We start from the raw sequence: 16,315 nt of genomic DNA, 5'->3' as shown, positions 1-16,315 counted from the left end.
TTGTGATTTACCACTTTGTTGAGTAGGAAAAATAAAACTAGTACAATCCAGTACCATTCCAGGGTGCAAAGAAGTTGATGGATGTACTAGCCAAAAAGTCATCTTAACTTGCCTTCAAAAAGTGGATTTTGCAGTTGGGTTAGGATCATAAGTATTGTGCTTATGATGCCAGCCCAAATGCAAAATCCACAAGCTCCAGGCTAGTGGACACCAAATTGTTTGCACAGCGTATTCATTTTATCATTTTCACAAAACCTTTTCTTATCTTTGAGCTTCAAGTCAACTTTTCTCAAATTCGAGGTTTTCCTGCATACAGTGCATGATCTCTTGTAACACCAGCTTTTCCCAGTACTTAGTAAAATAAGCATGGAACACAACAAGGGAGATTTTAAATAACATGCATTGGTGATTTTTAGGATCACAACTATGGGCAGCCCCCGCCCATGACACCCCCGGACTCCAACAGTCCAGGGCCCGAGGATGGTGATACAGGGAATGAGGATGATGAAGATGACGGGGTTACGCGGTGTATTTGGTAAGAAGGTTCAATGTCTATGGTAGCGATATATGACTACTAACAATTGGTTCATTTTGTAGCGTGCACTAGTGAGTAATGGTGCATGCGGAAAGTTTGAAGAGCACAAAAGAAGCATAAGAGTTGCTTGAGGCGATAGCCAAGAGCAACTCTACCCTGTTGAGTGCAAACTTCCCACATGCATCATAACTCGATAGTGCACAGCTAAAAGCATGAACCATTATTGTTTTATAACATTGCTGGTGATAATGTTCATCAAAACCCTCGCCAAAAATGAAAGTAAAACAACATCAGAGTGATTCTTCCTGGGAAGGAATATAATTATGTTGTGGGTTTAATTTATCTTAAGTTTAGAAATTTTCAAACTCGTTTGATTTTGGTTTTTTATTGTCTCATATTAATTATCATGATCTGAAACAAAGGAAAATAAAAATCAAGCTGGTTTGAAAAAATTTAAAACAAAAATTAATTCAAACAACAACATATTTATCAAACAGCAGATTGATTGAGGAAAAGAGATGTTGAACAATCAGGACTCTTTGCTTGGAATTGTGGTTTGAGTAAAAATAAAGTAAACATACATGTGTGATAGTGGCTGACAGTTTTTCTCTTCCCTTCCAGTGAGTTTGATCATGATGATGGCTACATGATTTGCTGTGACAAGTGCAGGTTTGTTTTCTTGTGTTACAGAATTGTAAAGTTTCTGTGGTGCAATGTGCATTATTTTCGTCACTAGTAAATCACTAAAGAAAGGTTGTGTAAAAGCCTGTAGACCCATCCAGTGGATGTTAAACTCCAATTTCCTAATTTCCTTGTAGTTGAGTATTTCTATTTCCCTTATACAGGAGTCTTAAAGACCCCCTTGACAAAATCATGAGGGTAAAGTGAAGCTTGTTTTCTCGCTGGTTTCCAATCAGGCTTCATGGCAATGTACATGTATTCACCAGTTTCTGTTGCCGCACTTCGCACCAGTGTATAAAATTGAAATTTCAGTTGTTAAACCTTTTTGAATGGACCAAATCAGTTATGACAGCTATCTGTTCTGCTAAAGGATTTCGGAAGAGTGGTTGTTAATGTTTTTGGTTCTTTTGTTGTTCTTTGTAGTGTATGGCAGCATATTGAGTGTATGGGTATTAACGCTGATGCCGTACCTGAAAACTACCTTTGTGATCAGTGTCAACCAAGGTTAGTAACTTTTCCATGGCAAGTACTAAAACCCGAAACAACGAAACGAAACCACTGAAATGAAACCACCGAAACTGCCAAAGCGACCGGAACGAAACCGCCGAAACAACCGAAACGAGCAAAACGAAATGAAATCACCGAAACAAGCAAAACTTTAAGATTTCCGCCACTTACCGTACACTCTTTTTGGTTGTTTCGGCGGTTTTTGTTTAGGTCGTTTCGGTGGTTTCGTTTCAGTGGTTTTGTTTCATTGTTTTCGTTTTTAGTACATGCCCTTTTTCATGAGGGGTAACCAAGTTATAACATGCACAAATAATGTAAATCTGCAGGGCCATTAGTTGTAAGGCTGCATAAATAATAATCTGTTCATTTATTGTATAATATTCTATGACAAATTTGAACATTATTGATGGAAAAAACTGCTTCAAGTGACCTCATGGATGTGTAGGGCTGTCCCTGGTGTAAAATGCTGTAAAATCTCTATCTAAAATAATAATTATATCCTTGCTGATAACCACACATTGTGCGTCAAGATACCATCCGGGAGTTGATTAGATTCTCTTTATATTTTTTGTCACCTGTCTGCTATCAAGGCAGTGTATTGTATTGATGTTGGCTTAAAATAGATCAAGGACTATTACAGACTTGTGTTATTAATTATGGGTACATTCATTTCAATAACAAGGGTGGGATTTGTGTAATTATTCTTTTTCTTTTCAATTTTCCATCTATGCTGTACATTTAATATATTTTTAAATCGATAGACCATAAATGAAGTGTACATTTTCTTGTCTTCACAGAACATTGGACAGAGAACGGGCCAGGGCGATTCAAGAGCGGAAAAAAGAGGAGCAAAGTGGTAGGTGTTTAAATTGTTGCCAGCCCTGGGTGATCCGTTCAGAAGCCTTATTATTTTCTTTTATGCCAAAAAAAAAAATCACATCAGAATTTCTTATTTTTTAATGTTTTTTTTTTAAAAGAAATGTTGCAAATGAAGAACATGCATGGCTTACTCATGTATTTTATTTAAAAAAATGGTAAACAAATTCTCCAAATTTGCAAAAAAAAAAAATAAGTATGGCTTTATTGCACGTTCAAGACAGTACAGGTGTAAGGGACAATAACTAATATCGGCCAATCAGAATGCTGCATGACTGGTCCGATATTTTCTTAATATTGGACTTACTAAAATTTCTACAGCTGTTTTTCCATCATAAAGCCATGTGATAAATCTGTTATTTACCAAGCTTGTTAGGGACCATCCTTGAAGAATATTGGGCATTTTTATCAGAAGAAATGTCAAGAATTCTTTCTAACACTTATTTCGTTCTTTTTGCAAGATGATGATGATGATGACGAAGATAGTGAAGAAGACAGGGAAACGCCGTCATACACTGCTATTTCCAATACACCAACAAGCATCACGCTGACGGCCAAAGTTAGCCAGAAGCGAAAACGGGGGCCTAACAAGATCAAAGTTAAAGACAAAGATATTCTTCATGTATGTAAATCTTTACTTGCATTTTCATTAGCTCCTACATTACTGAGAGATTTTAATTTTTACTGAAAAGTTTGTGATTTATTAACTGAGTTATTTCTTTAACAGAGTGGTGAAAACCTCGATAAAGACAAAAAACCCAAGAGGAGACGGGTAGGTTGAAAATTCCAATTCTAAGCATGAGTAAATGTATGCTTTACAAATTTCAAACATTTCTTTTAATGTAAGTTCTGAAAATTTGGTGGTACATGAAGACAGTTTCCCTTCAGTTGATGAATTCCCTCATTCTCATCATCTGATCTGGTTGACAATGTATTGGTATTGTTAGGAGAAATTACACTACTACTTCTTGCTTTGGCACCAATTGCTAAGCAACCTTAGAGATTTATGCACTCTCGCCCCTCCATCAGGCAATGCTAAAACTTCAAAGAAAAAATGTTATAAATTAATGAAGTGAGGTAATGGTAGCTGTTTAATGATATTGTCTTTATCTGTTTTTGATACAGAGACAGAAGCAGAAACCTCCCCCTGGATTTGTCCCCGGTGAGTTTGGGCTAGTAAAGAATTTTTTACAGTCATTTGCCATTATGACACACACTGTAACTACATGTATAAATTGTACAGTTTGTGCTAAAGTGCTGATTGCCTTTTAAGATACCTTCAAAACATCCTATTCATTCTGTACACTATATAATTCCCACATTGATTTGAAAAAAGGTTTATGTTGGGTTCTTATGTTCTGTTCTTTCAGTTGATGAGGAAACTAATGAGGCATGGGACAACACATGTAATTCTTTTGATAATTATGAGGAGCTGAAAGAAAATATTTACGGCAAGGAGCTGGAGCAACTAGCTCTGAACTCAGTACAGGTGTGTTTAATTGTTTACTAAGAACAAAATATCATTTTCATTTACCATTTGCAGTTATTAAAACCTCAAATTTGCCTTGCATCTACATGTTTTTAAAACCGATTTTGTATTCTTCAGGAAAATGGATTCTTGCCATCTGTTGCCAATGACGACCAGCTATGTAAAGTGGTAGAAGTGCAGAGATGTAGAAAGGTATGTAATAACAAGGTTGTTTAACACTCTCGGCTTTCTGTGGGCAATGGATTGATGACCAATAGTTATAAGCACATGTCAGTTACTCAAGCAATTCTATTATAGATATAGTGTGAAGCTAAGTATCTCCCAGTATCTCCCAGTCTTCAACTGTATGCAGTGTATTAAAATCAGATCAATTTGTTATTTTTGAAGGGTATTGTGGCGACAGAAGACATGGACAAGGACAGATTTATTATCCAGTGCAAGGTTGGTCTTAATATACTACATGTACCAAAATTTATTTTCTTTCCTGAAGAGACAATAATAGTAGATGTGTAAGGCAAGTGTCTGATCAGTTTTGCAACTTTTAAAAACTTTCTCTTTGTTTTGGTTTCAGGGAAAACTTATGCTTCTCTCCAAGTTTGAATCAGAAAATCCATTTTTCAAAAGGTAATATTACCTCTGTTTACAAGAAATCAAAAACCAAGAATTCTATGTGCCTTTGTCAAGTCAACCATTTCTGCAAAAGAGTAGCATTGTAATCTTTGGGAATGGTACTTGATTCATGTAATACCAGCTCTCTCCAGGGTCCTTTTCATTTTCTATGCATTTCTAGTTTGGCTATATGTTGTTCTAAATGGAACATTGTTTCTGCTTGTTTCTTGCGTGCAGGTGCAGTCCATATGTGTTCTATTATTCAGACCTCGATCACTTACAGTTGTGTGTGGATGCGAGAACTCACGGCAACGATGCAAGGTTTGCCAGAAGGTCCTGCTCTCCTAACTCAGTGGTGAGTATACAAAATTTGAGATTTTGGCGACAATTTTCTATTCTGTGTTTCACATGCTTTAAGACAAGGCGCTCTTTAATGCTTAAAGTCAAGGTTCTTTGTTTCTTTAACCTGCATTCTTGAATTTGGTCAAGAGAAGTTTCAAGTTGTTACCATTGAAACTAAAAGTTAGACCAGGGCTGTGGTCTAAGAGCCTTCAGGCACCCTGCAATTATCCCAAGAGCACAGCTTTGAAGATAGGGATGCTGTATGTCAAAAGAAAGTGGGTCTCTATATGTCTAACATGGAGTTTTTTTTTACATTTTAGGTCAAGCACTTCATACTTGGTGGGAGGCCGTGCCTAGGGATCTTCTCCTCAAGTCCGTTACCGAAAGGGGCTGAAATCACCATCCCATTTGAGTTCCAATTTGAAGAGTACAACAGCTACCTGGACTGTGCTTGTGCTATGGACATGTGTGCCGTGATGAAGTACAACCTCAAGTTCCAGAATCAAAATCATGATAACCACACACAAAAAAGATTTAAGGCACATGACGATGATAGCAACTCTGGCCCCCATCAGAAAATGTCCCCTCTCAGAGTGTCACTGGGAAATAGTCAGAGCTTACAGGTGACGAAAACAACCTTTTTCATGTGTTAATTTTGCTCTCTAGGGGCATTTCATTTTTTATCCACACCCCCACTAAGGATATCTAGTTTTTTTCCAAAGGGGGGTTGGGATTTCCTCTTATAAGAAGCTGACAAAATTTGGCCCTTTGGAAATTCAATCAACCCTTTGGATTTCATTTTGCAAAGGGCACCGACAGAAAATTGAGGGTTATGATTCCTGCCTTCTTGAGGGGAGGGGGGTTGCCGATAAAAAATGGAACGTCCCATAGCCCTAGTCTAATAGCCCTAGTCTGATAGCCATGGGCTGGTGGATTTTGCAGTTGGGCTAGTGGATTATTCTTCATCTGTCCGATGGGTAAGTGAAAGCTTTTGGGGTAAACTTTTTGGGGAAGTTGAATTACAGAGGCACTGTAAAATGTTGATTTTAGGCTAGTGAAGATGACTTTCAGGCTAGTACATCCTAGATTCAACCTGCCCAAAAGGCAAGCTGGAAAATTGAATTTCTTTGCACCCTAGAAGAGCTAACATGCAATTTTTTTGGGTATTATGGTTTTACAGGGTGACAGTGACTCTGATGCAGAAAACAATCCTGAAAAGCGAGGCAAGAAGAGCAGGGAGGAAAGAAAGCTGGAGGCATACCTGAGGCAAATTGAAAAAATGGAGAAGAAAGAGAAAAGGAAACAGCAAACTCAGAAAGAACACAAGCATGAGCTAATCAGCCCAGTCAGCCAAGAAGTATCATTTACCAAGTTCAACAGTAAGAACATTAAAGGGATAAAACGAGCCTTGAATAAGAGGAGAACAGGGACACCGGGATTTAAAAGAAAGCGAGCGAGGCTGTCAAGTTGTTCTTCAGAGCCTTTGTCTCCTGAAGATCACAGTAGCACTGCTTCTACTCCGACGACGCCAAAGGTGACGTCGGCATCCTCATTACCAGAAGAAGCTCATTCTGTGACCCCATCCACTTCACCTCACAGAAGCTTTAGGTTTTCTAAGGACAGCAAACAGGTAAATGATAAGTGCAAATGTGGTAAGCTGCAATTTGGATGCTGACATGCAGGCTTTTAGCCAGGTGGGAGTCCAGGAGTCCTATGGACGGCTACTTTTCAGAGAAAATTAATATGAATAATTATATACAGAGGTAATCTTTAGATACCTTTGCACTCATAACTGCAGAAAAACACCTTGCATGCTCCTCAGGCCCTCCTATAGGGACAAAGTCAGGCCTTATAAAAAATTTGGACTCCCACTTTTTAAATCCTGGCTAAAAGCCTGCTGACATGTGGAAAACCAGCCACAGACATGCACAGTGTGTAGCCATTTTTGAACCAACAGATTCCTTAGACTGGAACCAATCATAATTCCTTAAACTTCCAAGGGAAATGAGAATCAGTTCAAGAAATTAGCGGTAGTGGTGGTAGTGGGGGGGGGGGGGGGGACAAGGCTAAAAACTTTCGCTTTAGCTATTGGGAGGTGTGAAAAATTCAAGAGTTTCAGAAATCAGGATTCTACTGTACTTCCAATAATTTGTTTGACATTTTAAGGCTCAGCTTTACATTTTAATGTTTTCACGCTTTTGAGCCTTGTCAGAAACCATAAATTCACAAGTCCATTCAGTTCAGCGAGTGCTACCGATAAAGAAATAAATTGTTTTAATTTTGCACAGACTCACGACTTGTCAAAATTTGTATTTCAGTATGCAGATGAAGAGTTAAAGGCGTCTCCCACAAAAGACACTGCAATCTCTATAAAGACAGAACTAGGAGATCACAGTGAAGCGTCCACACCTAATTCTCCGATTACACCAAGAGAGGAAAATGAACCAAAGCTTGTACAAAGCACGACCAGCAGTATAACTGATCATGACATTCTACCAGCTGCTGGTCATGTTGTTTCTGAAAATTCTGTGCCTTCGGTTGATGCTGTGTGCACAACAAAAACAGTGGACAACACTCTATTGGGCAAGGACTTAAGTAATTCACTTACAGAGTGTATGGTTGAGATAAATGTTGCTGTTAGCAGTGGAAGAAACACACCAAGTCCATGTCCATCAACTGCAGGTAGCTATCTCGAAGTGAAGTTTATTTCTTTTTTGGTATCTGTACTAATTTTACCTTTGTTAATAATTATAACTCCAAATTCAAGTGCCTGTTCCTTGAAATAGTTACCCTTTATTTTGGCAACAACCTTCTCTCTTGCAAGAATTTCCAGCCAATTATTTATCTAAGCAGTTGGCTTTGGTTTCCATAGCAATTCTGCTGTGAGCAATTCTAACCCTACCCCACTCCCTGGTATTCAGCCAGTTCATCCCAACAATTTTTAGGTACCCATATATTCACTCCATGGAGAGAGGTGCTAATTGCCCTGACCCCAAGAACACCAGTGTTTACAAATTTTGTATTTTATTTTGCCCATACACAGGCTCTCCAACCAGTGCAGAGAGTGTAACAAGTGGTTACAGTGGCTCGGCTACTGAGAGAACAAGCCCAGGTCCTGCACCTGGGAGTCCTGTGGCATCTGTGAAGTTTGGCCCCAGGGCTACAAGATCCAGTCCTTTGTATGGATCACTAAAGAAGGTATTTTAAATCAACATCATGTTAAATTTTACTTTTAGCTTGAGATTATATATTAGAAAAGTGTTCATGTTTGGAATTTATGAGTAACATGTACATTCTTTACCCCAGAAGTTCAGCTACAAACACTTTGTTCTTTTGTTTTTGTCCTTGCAGAGGTGGTTATTTCAGTACCTTTATGGCCAAAACATGGTCAATGAAAGGCCACCAAATGGTTTTAAACTCAATGTCGGCAATGCTATGAGTGGGCTGGTAAATGGTAAAACAATTCCATCCTCGCTGAGAAGAAATGGTCTACCAAAAATTATAGGTAAGAACTCATTTTGCAAAACAACTAATGCATGCTTTTGTGTTTTGTGCCACCCCTAGAAGATTCCTCCCTTGTATTTGGTCCCCACCGTGACACTATCCATGCCCTTCCCCTCACTACATGTAGATAGTGTCTGATGTAAGTAGTAAAATAAATTTGCAGTGTAATTTTAGGGAGCATGACTGTTACACTTGTAGATCTGTGTCAGTAGATGTACATCTCCCTCAGTGTGTTACACTATCACCTATCTGTCCCTTTGCGCTCTTCAAAGGAATAAGCGACTCCCCCATACCTGTGTACAATTCCCCCAGGAAAGCCCTACCCCTGTTTGTAGTCTTCCTTCTAGATAACAGCTCTGCATACTCCCATTTTATAAGAAAGAAGGTTTTATCTGTGATAGTTATGTCATGTTTGTTGTTGTTTTTAACAGATCCGTTGCCCCTCAAGAAACGACATTTAAGAAGATACCAAAAGATGGCTTCCGAATCAGAGGAGCCTGTTAAATCAACAACACAAACAACAAGAACTATATCTAGCGAGCTACCTTGCGAGGAACCACTTATTGTAAGCTCGCCTGTTGCACTTGAACAACAAGTGCAGATTGTATTGGCAGACAGTGTAAATGACTTGCAACCTCATAAAGAAGAACCTATATCAAACAATGAACGAATTTCTTCAAGAGAAGAAACACTTTTGAGAGTAAGCACTTCTAATGCAACAACCAGTATAGAGACTAAAAATTCAATAGTCGCTTCGCAGAACACTACAATCGCAGTATCGACAAGTGAATCTGGAATCTTGCAGAGGAGACCTAGCGACCCCAGACTTGTAAATAATTCACCGGTTACTAGCACAAATCCTGTTGTATCTCCTGGCTATGGTGTCCCTGCGGTTACGAGTACAGTTTCACCTGTAGCCGTGGTTGCTCCCATTGCTGGGCACTCTGTGATGCAGTTTCCTGCGGGTAATGATTCATCTGGGACACCTGGAAAGAAAAAGGTAAGAAAGCTTAGAAAGGTGTTCTTCTGCTATAAAGGAGAGTTTGCACACCTTTCCTAAAGTTAAATGTCAACTACAGGTAGTCACAAAAGAATACTAAAGTGTATGTTTTATAGCATCATCCTGCAGTGTACAGCTCAAGTTAAGCTCATCACCGATAGATAAGTGGGTAAGGTGCGTGAAAGCTCTGTGAGAGCCACAAGCGAGAGTGGTAGGTAACCATGACAACCCTGTGAGTGACAACCAGTAGGCACTGTCACACTGAAATACTCAGTGGAAAATTTTTTATACTTACCTATTCTCCCCAAGAGGGAGGGGAGGGACGGAAGTGAACAGCTCTTTTTTACCTCTGCACTCAAAGGGCAACAGGAGTGAAATGGCTTGACCTCTGCAGGAGAGCTGCCCTGTGAAAGTCATGTATAAATTAGTGAAGGAGACCACTTACCAGCATTGTCTTGAGTTTAACTTGCCTAAATTACATTTAGCCTCATATTATAATTTTCTCATGCCATTTTTCTCTTTCACAGGTGTCCTTGTTAGAATATCGCAATCGATCCCGTAACAGACTGTCAGTGGACCTACCGCCGAGAACGTTACCTCAGCATTCAACTGTTGTGACACCTCCAACAAATTCTTCATCATCGTCAACCTTCTCATCATCAGTTATAAAATCATCATCCCTAAGTGCGTCACTTCCAAATCTCAGTGCTTCTTCGTCAGTATCAGCTCCATCGCTTGTTCATCGACCGGTTACTAACAGTGGAGAGATGAATGGACCACACTTGGAACCGGTCAGCCCTGACTTAGAGGACAAATCATCTGGTAAGCAGACACAGATTATTTTAGTTATGTGTAGTATCATAAGCATGCAATGTGCACAGAAGGCTATGCAGGGCTGCAAATAATTTTTTTCACTTGAAAGGACATAATATTATGTCCTACTAAGACACCATCTTGGTCGGACAAAACAAAATTGTGGTTGGACAGATTTTTATTCATCATTGCTGAAAATGATAAAATAATGATCAAAAAATTGTCTAGACATTATTTCCGACCACACTTGGGATTTTGTTGGCCATGAGCAAATTTTGGTCGGCCAATTGCAGTTATTTGCAGCCCAGCTATGCTATAGCATTTTGCATGCACTGCAAGTCTGTGGTACAAACTTAAATTTCTTTGTATTACCTACATGGCTTTGAGTAATAATGTCACTTACTTTTTCAGGCCCGTTGCATCGGCCAACAAAGGCTCCTAACAGTCTGTTTGGAAGAGCAAGTTCATCTTCAAGAGTAGATGGAAGAGGCTTTATGTTCGGTGATGGGGACTCGCGCCTCAAGAGAGGTCAGTATTTTTTTTAAATTAATACACTTGGTTTTCTCAAATCCTGTTTTGCCTTAATGCTCAGAACATGACACGATACTTGTTTCCTTGTTGTTTAGAAATTCAAAAGAAACATGAGCAGCTGACGAGAAAAGAGGAAGGGAGAGCTAAGTTCAGTGAAAAGCTGACATCGTTCATTTCGGAGCAACTGCAAAAAGGTATTTCTTTTGTAAAATGTTGGTGTTTTGCTGACCAAAAATTGCTTAAAAAGTCAGGCCAGGTTAAGTGTGCAATTGGTGCTTGTTGATATGCCAAGGAAGTGACTAGATTTTTGTGTTTTGCTGCAGCCGCAATGGCTGCAAGCAAAACACATTGAGAGCTGAAGTTTGTGCCGTAAGGTGTAAGGTGTAAGTGCCGTAAGGTGTAAGTGCCGTAACAGAGGAGAAATCTGAACTACCGATGTCAATCAAATCCATGAACAAACAAAATCGAAACCAATGAACCGTAGCGCTGATCGCATTCGAAGTTACGGGCCAAAGTATTCGAACGCAAACCACGTTGGACACGTTGGAAAACAGAAAACCGATTTAAAAGTATATCGCATTGGGAAAGAAAACAAACTGTGGCGCGACCACTCCAGTTTTATGAGAAAATTATTCTGCAGTTTTCATCATTTACGAAAAGAGCGAAGACTTGGAACCTCGCCGAAGGTCATAAATATTTTCTCCAAAGGACCGGTTAGTGCACAGTTTGTAAACTTTCGCTTTGAAAATAAACTTACCCTCACCTTGTCTACACTGTCTACAGCATACTAGTACTGTATTAACTCTGAACTTCATATTTTAAAATAAAATGTATGAACGTGTAACTTGTCACGCAAAGACAGCTGGAAAGGAATATACCATGCTGGTAGGCTGCACCGCTAATTGTAGCTGTATTCGAGCTATATAAAAGACAGCTAGAAACGAATTAATACTAGTAACATCACAATGGGAAAGAAACTTATTCAGTGGTGCACACCGTCGAAAACAAAGAAATATTAAAGGAAGTTCTCATTCACCAGATTCACTGCATCAGATGCAACATTCGTCAGTTCGTGTTTAAATGCGTGGCGACCAGTTTGTTTACTAGTTATTAAAAAATAATACGGTCTTCATTTAATAAACAGTTCATCCTTAAATTTCAGCTTTTCTACGACTGACAGGTAGGTACTATAGTATAAGCCCCGCTAAAATAGCTGGAAAGGGAAAGTTTTTTGAAAAATGAATTTTTGACTGCCAGACGCGCTGGCGCCACATGTTTATTTTGTGAAGATTAATTAAACGCCGTGAAAAATAGAATTTGATGTCCAGCGAGCCACTGCATCTTCGGCTACGCAGTCCTCAGTGAATCCTCCAACTTCACAAATTTCTAAAACTTTAAGAAAACGAACTTTCGCAGAATCAAAAATTGGTCCTTATCGATCTTCCGATCTTGTTGTGAAGACACTGAAATTCGACGAGTGTTCATGCGTGAAGGGATGACTGACGAATGATAATAATTATTTGTAAACTTTCGCTTTCAAAATGAACTTTGCGTTACGTTCAACGCCGTCTTTCTGTTGTTGTACGCCGGTGCGCGTGCGATTATTTATAATTTCTGAATTTTGCATATTTAACTCAGGGTGACACAACAAGTTTGTTAAGAGTTAGTTGTTCCAGTGTTTAATTTGGGTGAAAGTGGTTAAAGAACCACTGTCTTGTCACTAATAAATATATCACATTGAGTTCTTATAAGGTCAATAGATTCTGTCTTTTTCGTTGTTGTTAAAACGCTACCATTGTGACAATGATTCCAAATACAACTAACGGTAACCAGTGAGATAACGCCACTAAAAGAATCACATTGAGTTCATTGAGATTTTTTTATAATGTTAAGAGTTACTGTTTTTTATCAAAGAGACAATCATGTCAGACATTACGTTAACTTACTAGTAATTAAATTATGTTTGCTGTCTTTGATTTCAACATAACATTGATCAGTAAAATTATCAGGATTGAATTAACACAAAGTGACTACAATATAGTGCAATTATTAACCTGCACACAAGTGACAGACAATAAAAGACGTTGGATTTCAATCTCGACTCACTTGTCTTTCATCAACATGTTCCCTAAGACTTTGCTCTAGCAGCAAAACACATGGACCCATTGGGGCCCTATTTTTCAGTATGATTGTCAAGTGTTTGTGTGTTTATTGAATAGCCAGTTTGTGAATGCAGCACATCTCATTGCTTCGAGCTGCTTTGGCTGTGATAACTTTACATTTATTTCAAACCCATACGTGTACAGCTAGCCTACAGAACTTAAAGAATACATAATGGAAGTTAATTAGCGAAGACATTTTCGCACTAAACCTTTTCTTAGTGTATTTTTTTGTCCATTTGTTTAACACTTTAAATCCATCTTACCATAGATTCAAAGTCAAAACCCTCAGCAGTTAGGGACGGCCGATCACCAAGTACCAGTACTAGCAGCAACGAGTCTTCCAATCCACCAGCTGAACTAACCGGTGCGTAGCAACTGCTATGGATTTCATTTGTCAAGTATATAAGCAAAGTAAAACCTAAATTTGCTCTGACCAAGCGCTGACACTCAATCAAAAGCGAAAGTAGATATGTACTAAAATTCTCTCAACTTTTACTCATGTTAAATGTACGTAGAGCACTTATGAGAATATATATGTTGACTATATTTCTTTTACTACTTTTGCAGGTGATGCCATGGAAATTGAGGACGATGATAGCAACTCGAACTCTAACATCTATGTTAACCCTCCAATGGCAGTTCCTTCATCACACACACACTCCACTCACATCCCGCATCGTCCATCGCTCCTCGCACAGTTTACTCAACCAGTAGGTGCCTTTGTTTGTCTGTTTGCCTATTCATTTTGATCCTGTCACGTACAATAAAGATCTTGTGAATGGTTTGAACCCAGGAGTATCAGTAGGTCGTATAGTGTGATCGTCCGGGTGAGAGAAGTTCTGAGAAGAACTCTTGTTGGTGACTGATGTTTTGACAACCTGAGCAGAAGTCATCTTCAGAGTCAAGTGAAAAGTTGTTGTCAGTCAATGATGTTGTAAGTCTGGTCCGTTGAAGTTGATCGTCACGCAACACAAAGAGGCGTTGTGTAACCACCAATTGAATACAATTAATGTTTGCTTTCTTTCTAACTAACAGTGAATTTTAAACATTTTTTTTGTTTTCTTTAGAATTACAGAATAAGCCATTCACATCCACCTCTCTATATAACGACAGCTGCACCCCAGCTCCCCTCTCCGTCACATCCACCTGCCAGGTTACCAAGCAATTCACCTCAGTACCTGGTGACTAGCCCTTCTGCTCCAGCGCATGTCCGTTTTCAATCGCCGTACCAAGCCGCGCCATCACAGACGGCTGGTTTCTACCACCATTGACCTCGGCTCTAGTGTCCAGACTCTAGAGAATATTGTAGTTAAGCAACAGTTCTGTAGTAATGTATTAAATTGAAAGGTCTGGTTATTGTAAATTTTCCTGTTAGTTTTGTCTAGAGCCAAGCTCGTTTCTGCAAGTTAAGTGCCATTGCATTCAGTTATAGAGAATTTCAGCTGTTGGTTTTGAGTCTTGCGTGAGAGAAAAAAAGAGCAGAGAGCTTGGTATATCAATTGTATTTAAAGTGGTGATTTGTGGTGAGTTATTCAGCGAGTGGTCAAACTATTACGATTTGTTCAAGTTCCCGTAATTCTCGATGGCCAGAGAATTAATAAGCAGAGTTATGTTAGGTTTTACGACCCATTGCGACCGTTCGCTTGTGGTATAAGAATGTAGCAGTTGTTTTACATATCCTTACGTACTTCACCTTGTATTATAGCCCACCCATATCTTAAACTGTTATTTTAGATGGGAACCAAGACTGTTAAATAAACATGTGTATGGCTAATGCCTTTTCGTAACACGGTCTCCAGTGTTTTTGTTTACAATTTTTGCCAATACCCTACAAAAGAAGCGTCTGATCTAACAATCGAGAGGAATTCGCGAGGAATGGACACTAGTGCACGATGAGAGAAACCCGTCGAGAAAACCAGGTTGCCTTTACCCCCCGTCCACACTGACCCGGGTAAATTTGAAAACGGAGAAATTTGAAAACGCCGCGTCAAATGTTTTCCCTCCACATTAACCCGGATCAATTTGAAAACGATACGCTTCATCGCACGCAGAGTAACAGCGCATGCACAGAGCTATTGTTAAGCTAATTTAACCATTTGTTTTGACAGAGAACACATGACTGTATTTGACGTCAGCGTTTTCAAATAGTCCCGTTTTCGCCGTCCACACTACACCACCTAGCCGGCGTTTTCAAATTTACTCACTTTAACTTTGGAGAGCGTTTTTGAAAAGTCCCGTTTTTGGTGACCGAGAACGCCGGTTCAGTGTGGACAATTGTGGACAAGATGCGTTTTCAAATTTACCCGGGTCAGCGTGGACGGGGCCTTAGCTATAAATTCGTTCCCACTCCATCTTATTCCGCTCTTGCTTCAATTGGCAGAAAAAAGAGAGACGCTCGGTACTAGATTGATGGAATTGTGATTCCCCCCCCCCCCCTGGATTGGATGCTATCCCATTACAGATTACCTGTCCCACATAATTTTGGTTAAAGGAAATCCAGCCAGTATCGCTCTTTAATAAAAACTTGCAAGTTTATTTGTAGTTAGACAAATTTTGTGTCCTTAGCCATCTACTACGCAGCTTTTATTTAGGCTGTCACGCAAGGCACTCAGGATGAGAAAGGTTGCGTGACATCCCAAACAACAGCATTGAAGAAGATAAATCAGCTATAGAAATTTGTAAAAACAACAGTGAACTAAACATTGAGCATTTTATAACAACCTCAGTCTTTTGTAAAGCAAACAAGTTCTGTGTGTTTCTAATTACAGGTTAATCAAACTAGACTACAACACAACCAGTGTGACTGCACTTAAATTAAATGAACGTCGTTAAAAGAAGCTGTTTGTCTTCACACTTGCTTCCTATTTAATAGGTGGTTGAACAGAAAAGAATAAATTGCTAGCGCTATTTATTTAATCTAGTTTAAAAAGTAGGGTGTGAACACAAGCGTTATTTCAACCAAAAATGCCTATTAAATCTCTATTCAACTCGTGTTTACACGCCTTTTATATAAACCGGCATATTTTGGCTAAAACCCAAAATTATGATAATTATTTTGCATCGGACTAATTCAGTAATCTTTTTAGTATCTTTTTCATTTAAAAAGCGCGTGCTTAGCAAAACACATCGTCGTGAATAATGACTTCATAAAACTCACGAATTTTCGTATATATTACATCTTTTGACAATTTATCTGGCTCATAAATTCAGAACCATATACTTTAAAGCAGTTAGATCAAAATGACTTTAATTATCATAAATGACGA

General features: G+C 39.0%; 2 protein-coding genes across 3 annotated transcripts in view; one reads left to right on the top strand and one right to left on the bottom strand.

Annotated features, from left to right (window-relative positions):
* The window catches only part of LOC144628810 (uncharacterized), a 19,339-nt gene extending 4,503 nt beyond the window's left edge, over nucleotides 1-14,836 (top strand). Inside the window, exons 2-25 of the mRNA XM_078486925.1 lie at nucleotides 417-535; nucleotides 1,157-1,204; nucleotides 1,640-1,720; nucleotides 2,521-2,594; nucleotides 3,082-3,221; nucleotides 3,327-3,371; nucleotides 3,725-3,761; nucleotides 3,970-4,088; nucleotides 4,206-4,280; nucleotides 4,476-4,529; nucleotides 4,660-4,712; nucleotides 4,935-5,052; nucleotides 5,360-5,662; nucleotides 6,220-6,669; nucleotides 7,358-7,721; nucleotides 8,083-8,237; nucleotides 8,391-8,544; nucleotides 8,975-9,543; nucleotides 10,071-10,365; nucleotides 10,768-10,884; nucleotides 10,983-11,092; nucleotides 13,326-13,413; nucleotides 13,617-13,759; nucleotides 14,117-14,836. Of these exons, the coding sequence (XP_078343051.1) occupies nucleotides 417-535; nucleotides 1,157-1,204; nucleotides 1,640-1,720; nucleotides 2,521-2,594; nucleotides 3,082-3,221; nucleotides 3,327-3,371; nucleotides 3,725-3,761; nucleotides 3,970-4,088; nucleotides 4,206-4,280; nucleotides 4,476-4,529; nucleotides 4,660-4,712; nucleotides 4,935-5,052; nucleotides 5,360-5,662; nucleotides 6,220-6,669; nucleotides 7,358-7,721; nucleotides 8,083-8,237; nucleotides 8,391-8,544; nucleotides 8,975-9,543; nucleotides 10,071-10,365; nucleotides 10,768-10,884; nucleotides 10,983-11,092; nucleotides 13,326-13,413; nucleotides 13,617-13,759; nucleotides 14,117-14,320 (3,915 nt within the window). The 3' untranslated portion in view covers nucleotides 14,321-14,836. The remainder of the gene's footprint in view (nucleotides 1-416; nucleotides 536-1,156; nucleotides 1,205-1,639; nucleotides 1,721-2,520; nucleotides 2,595-3,081; nucleotides 3,222-3,326; nucleotides 3,372-3,724; nucleotides 3,762-3,969; nucleotides 4,089-4,205; nucleotides 4,281-4,475; nucleotides 4,530-4,659; nucleotides 4,713-4,934; nucleotides 5,053-5,359; nucleotides 5,663-6,219; nucleotides 6,670-7,357; nucleotides 7,722-8,082; nucleotides 8,238-8,390; nucleotides 8,545-8,974; nucleotides 9,544-10,070; nucleotides 10,366-10,767; nucleotides 10,885-10,982; nucleotides 11,093-13,325; nucleotides 13,414-13,616; nucleotides 13,760-14,116) is intronic.
* Nucleotides 1-16,315, bottom strand: part of LOC144628649 (uncharacterized) — a 90,394-nt gene that overhangs the window by 37,835 nt on the left and 36,244 nt on the right. The gene's annotated exons all lie outside the window — the stretch shown is intronic.

This window comes from Oculina patagonica, chromosome 10, assembly GCF_052425735.1.
Source record: "Oculina patagonica isolate OP01 chromosome 10, crgOcupat, whole genome shotgun sequence".
NCBI lineage: Eukaryota > Metazoa > Cnidaria > Anthozoa > Scleractinia > Oculinidae > Oculina > Oculina patagonica.
Note: the sequence above shows the minus strand (reverse complement) of the source record. Positions and strands in the feature narration are given on the sequence as shown.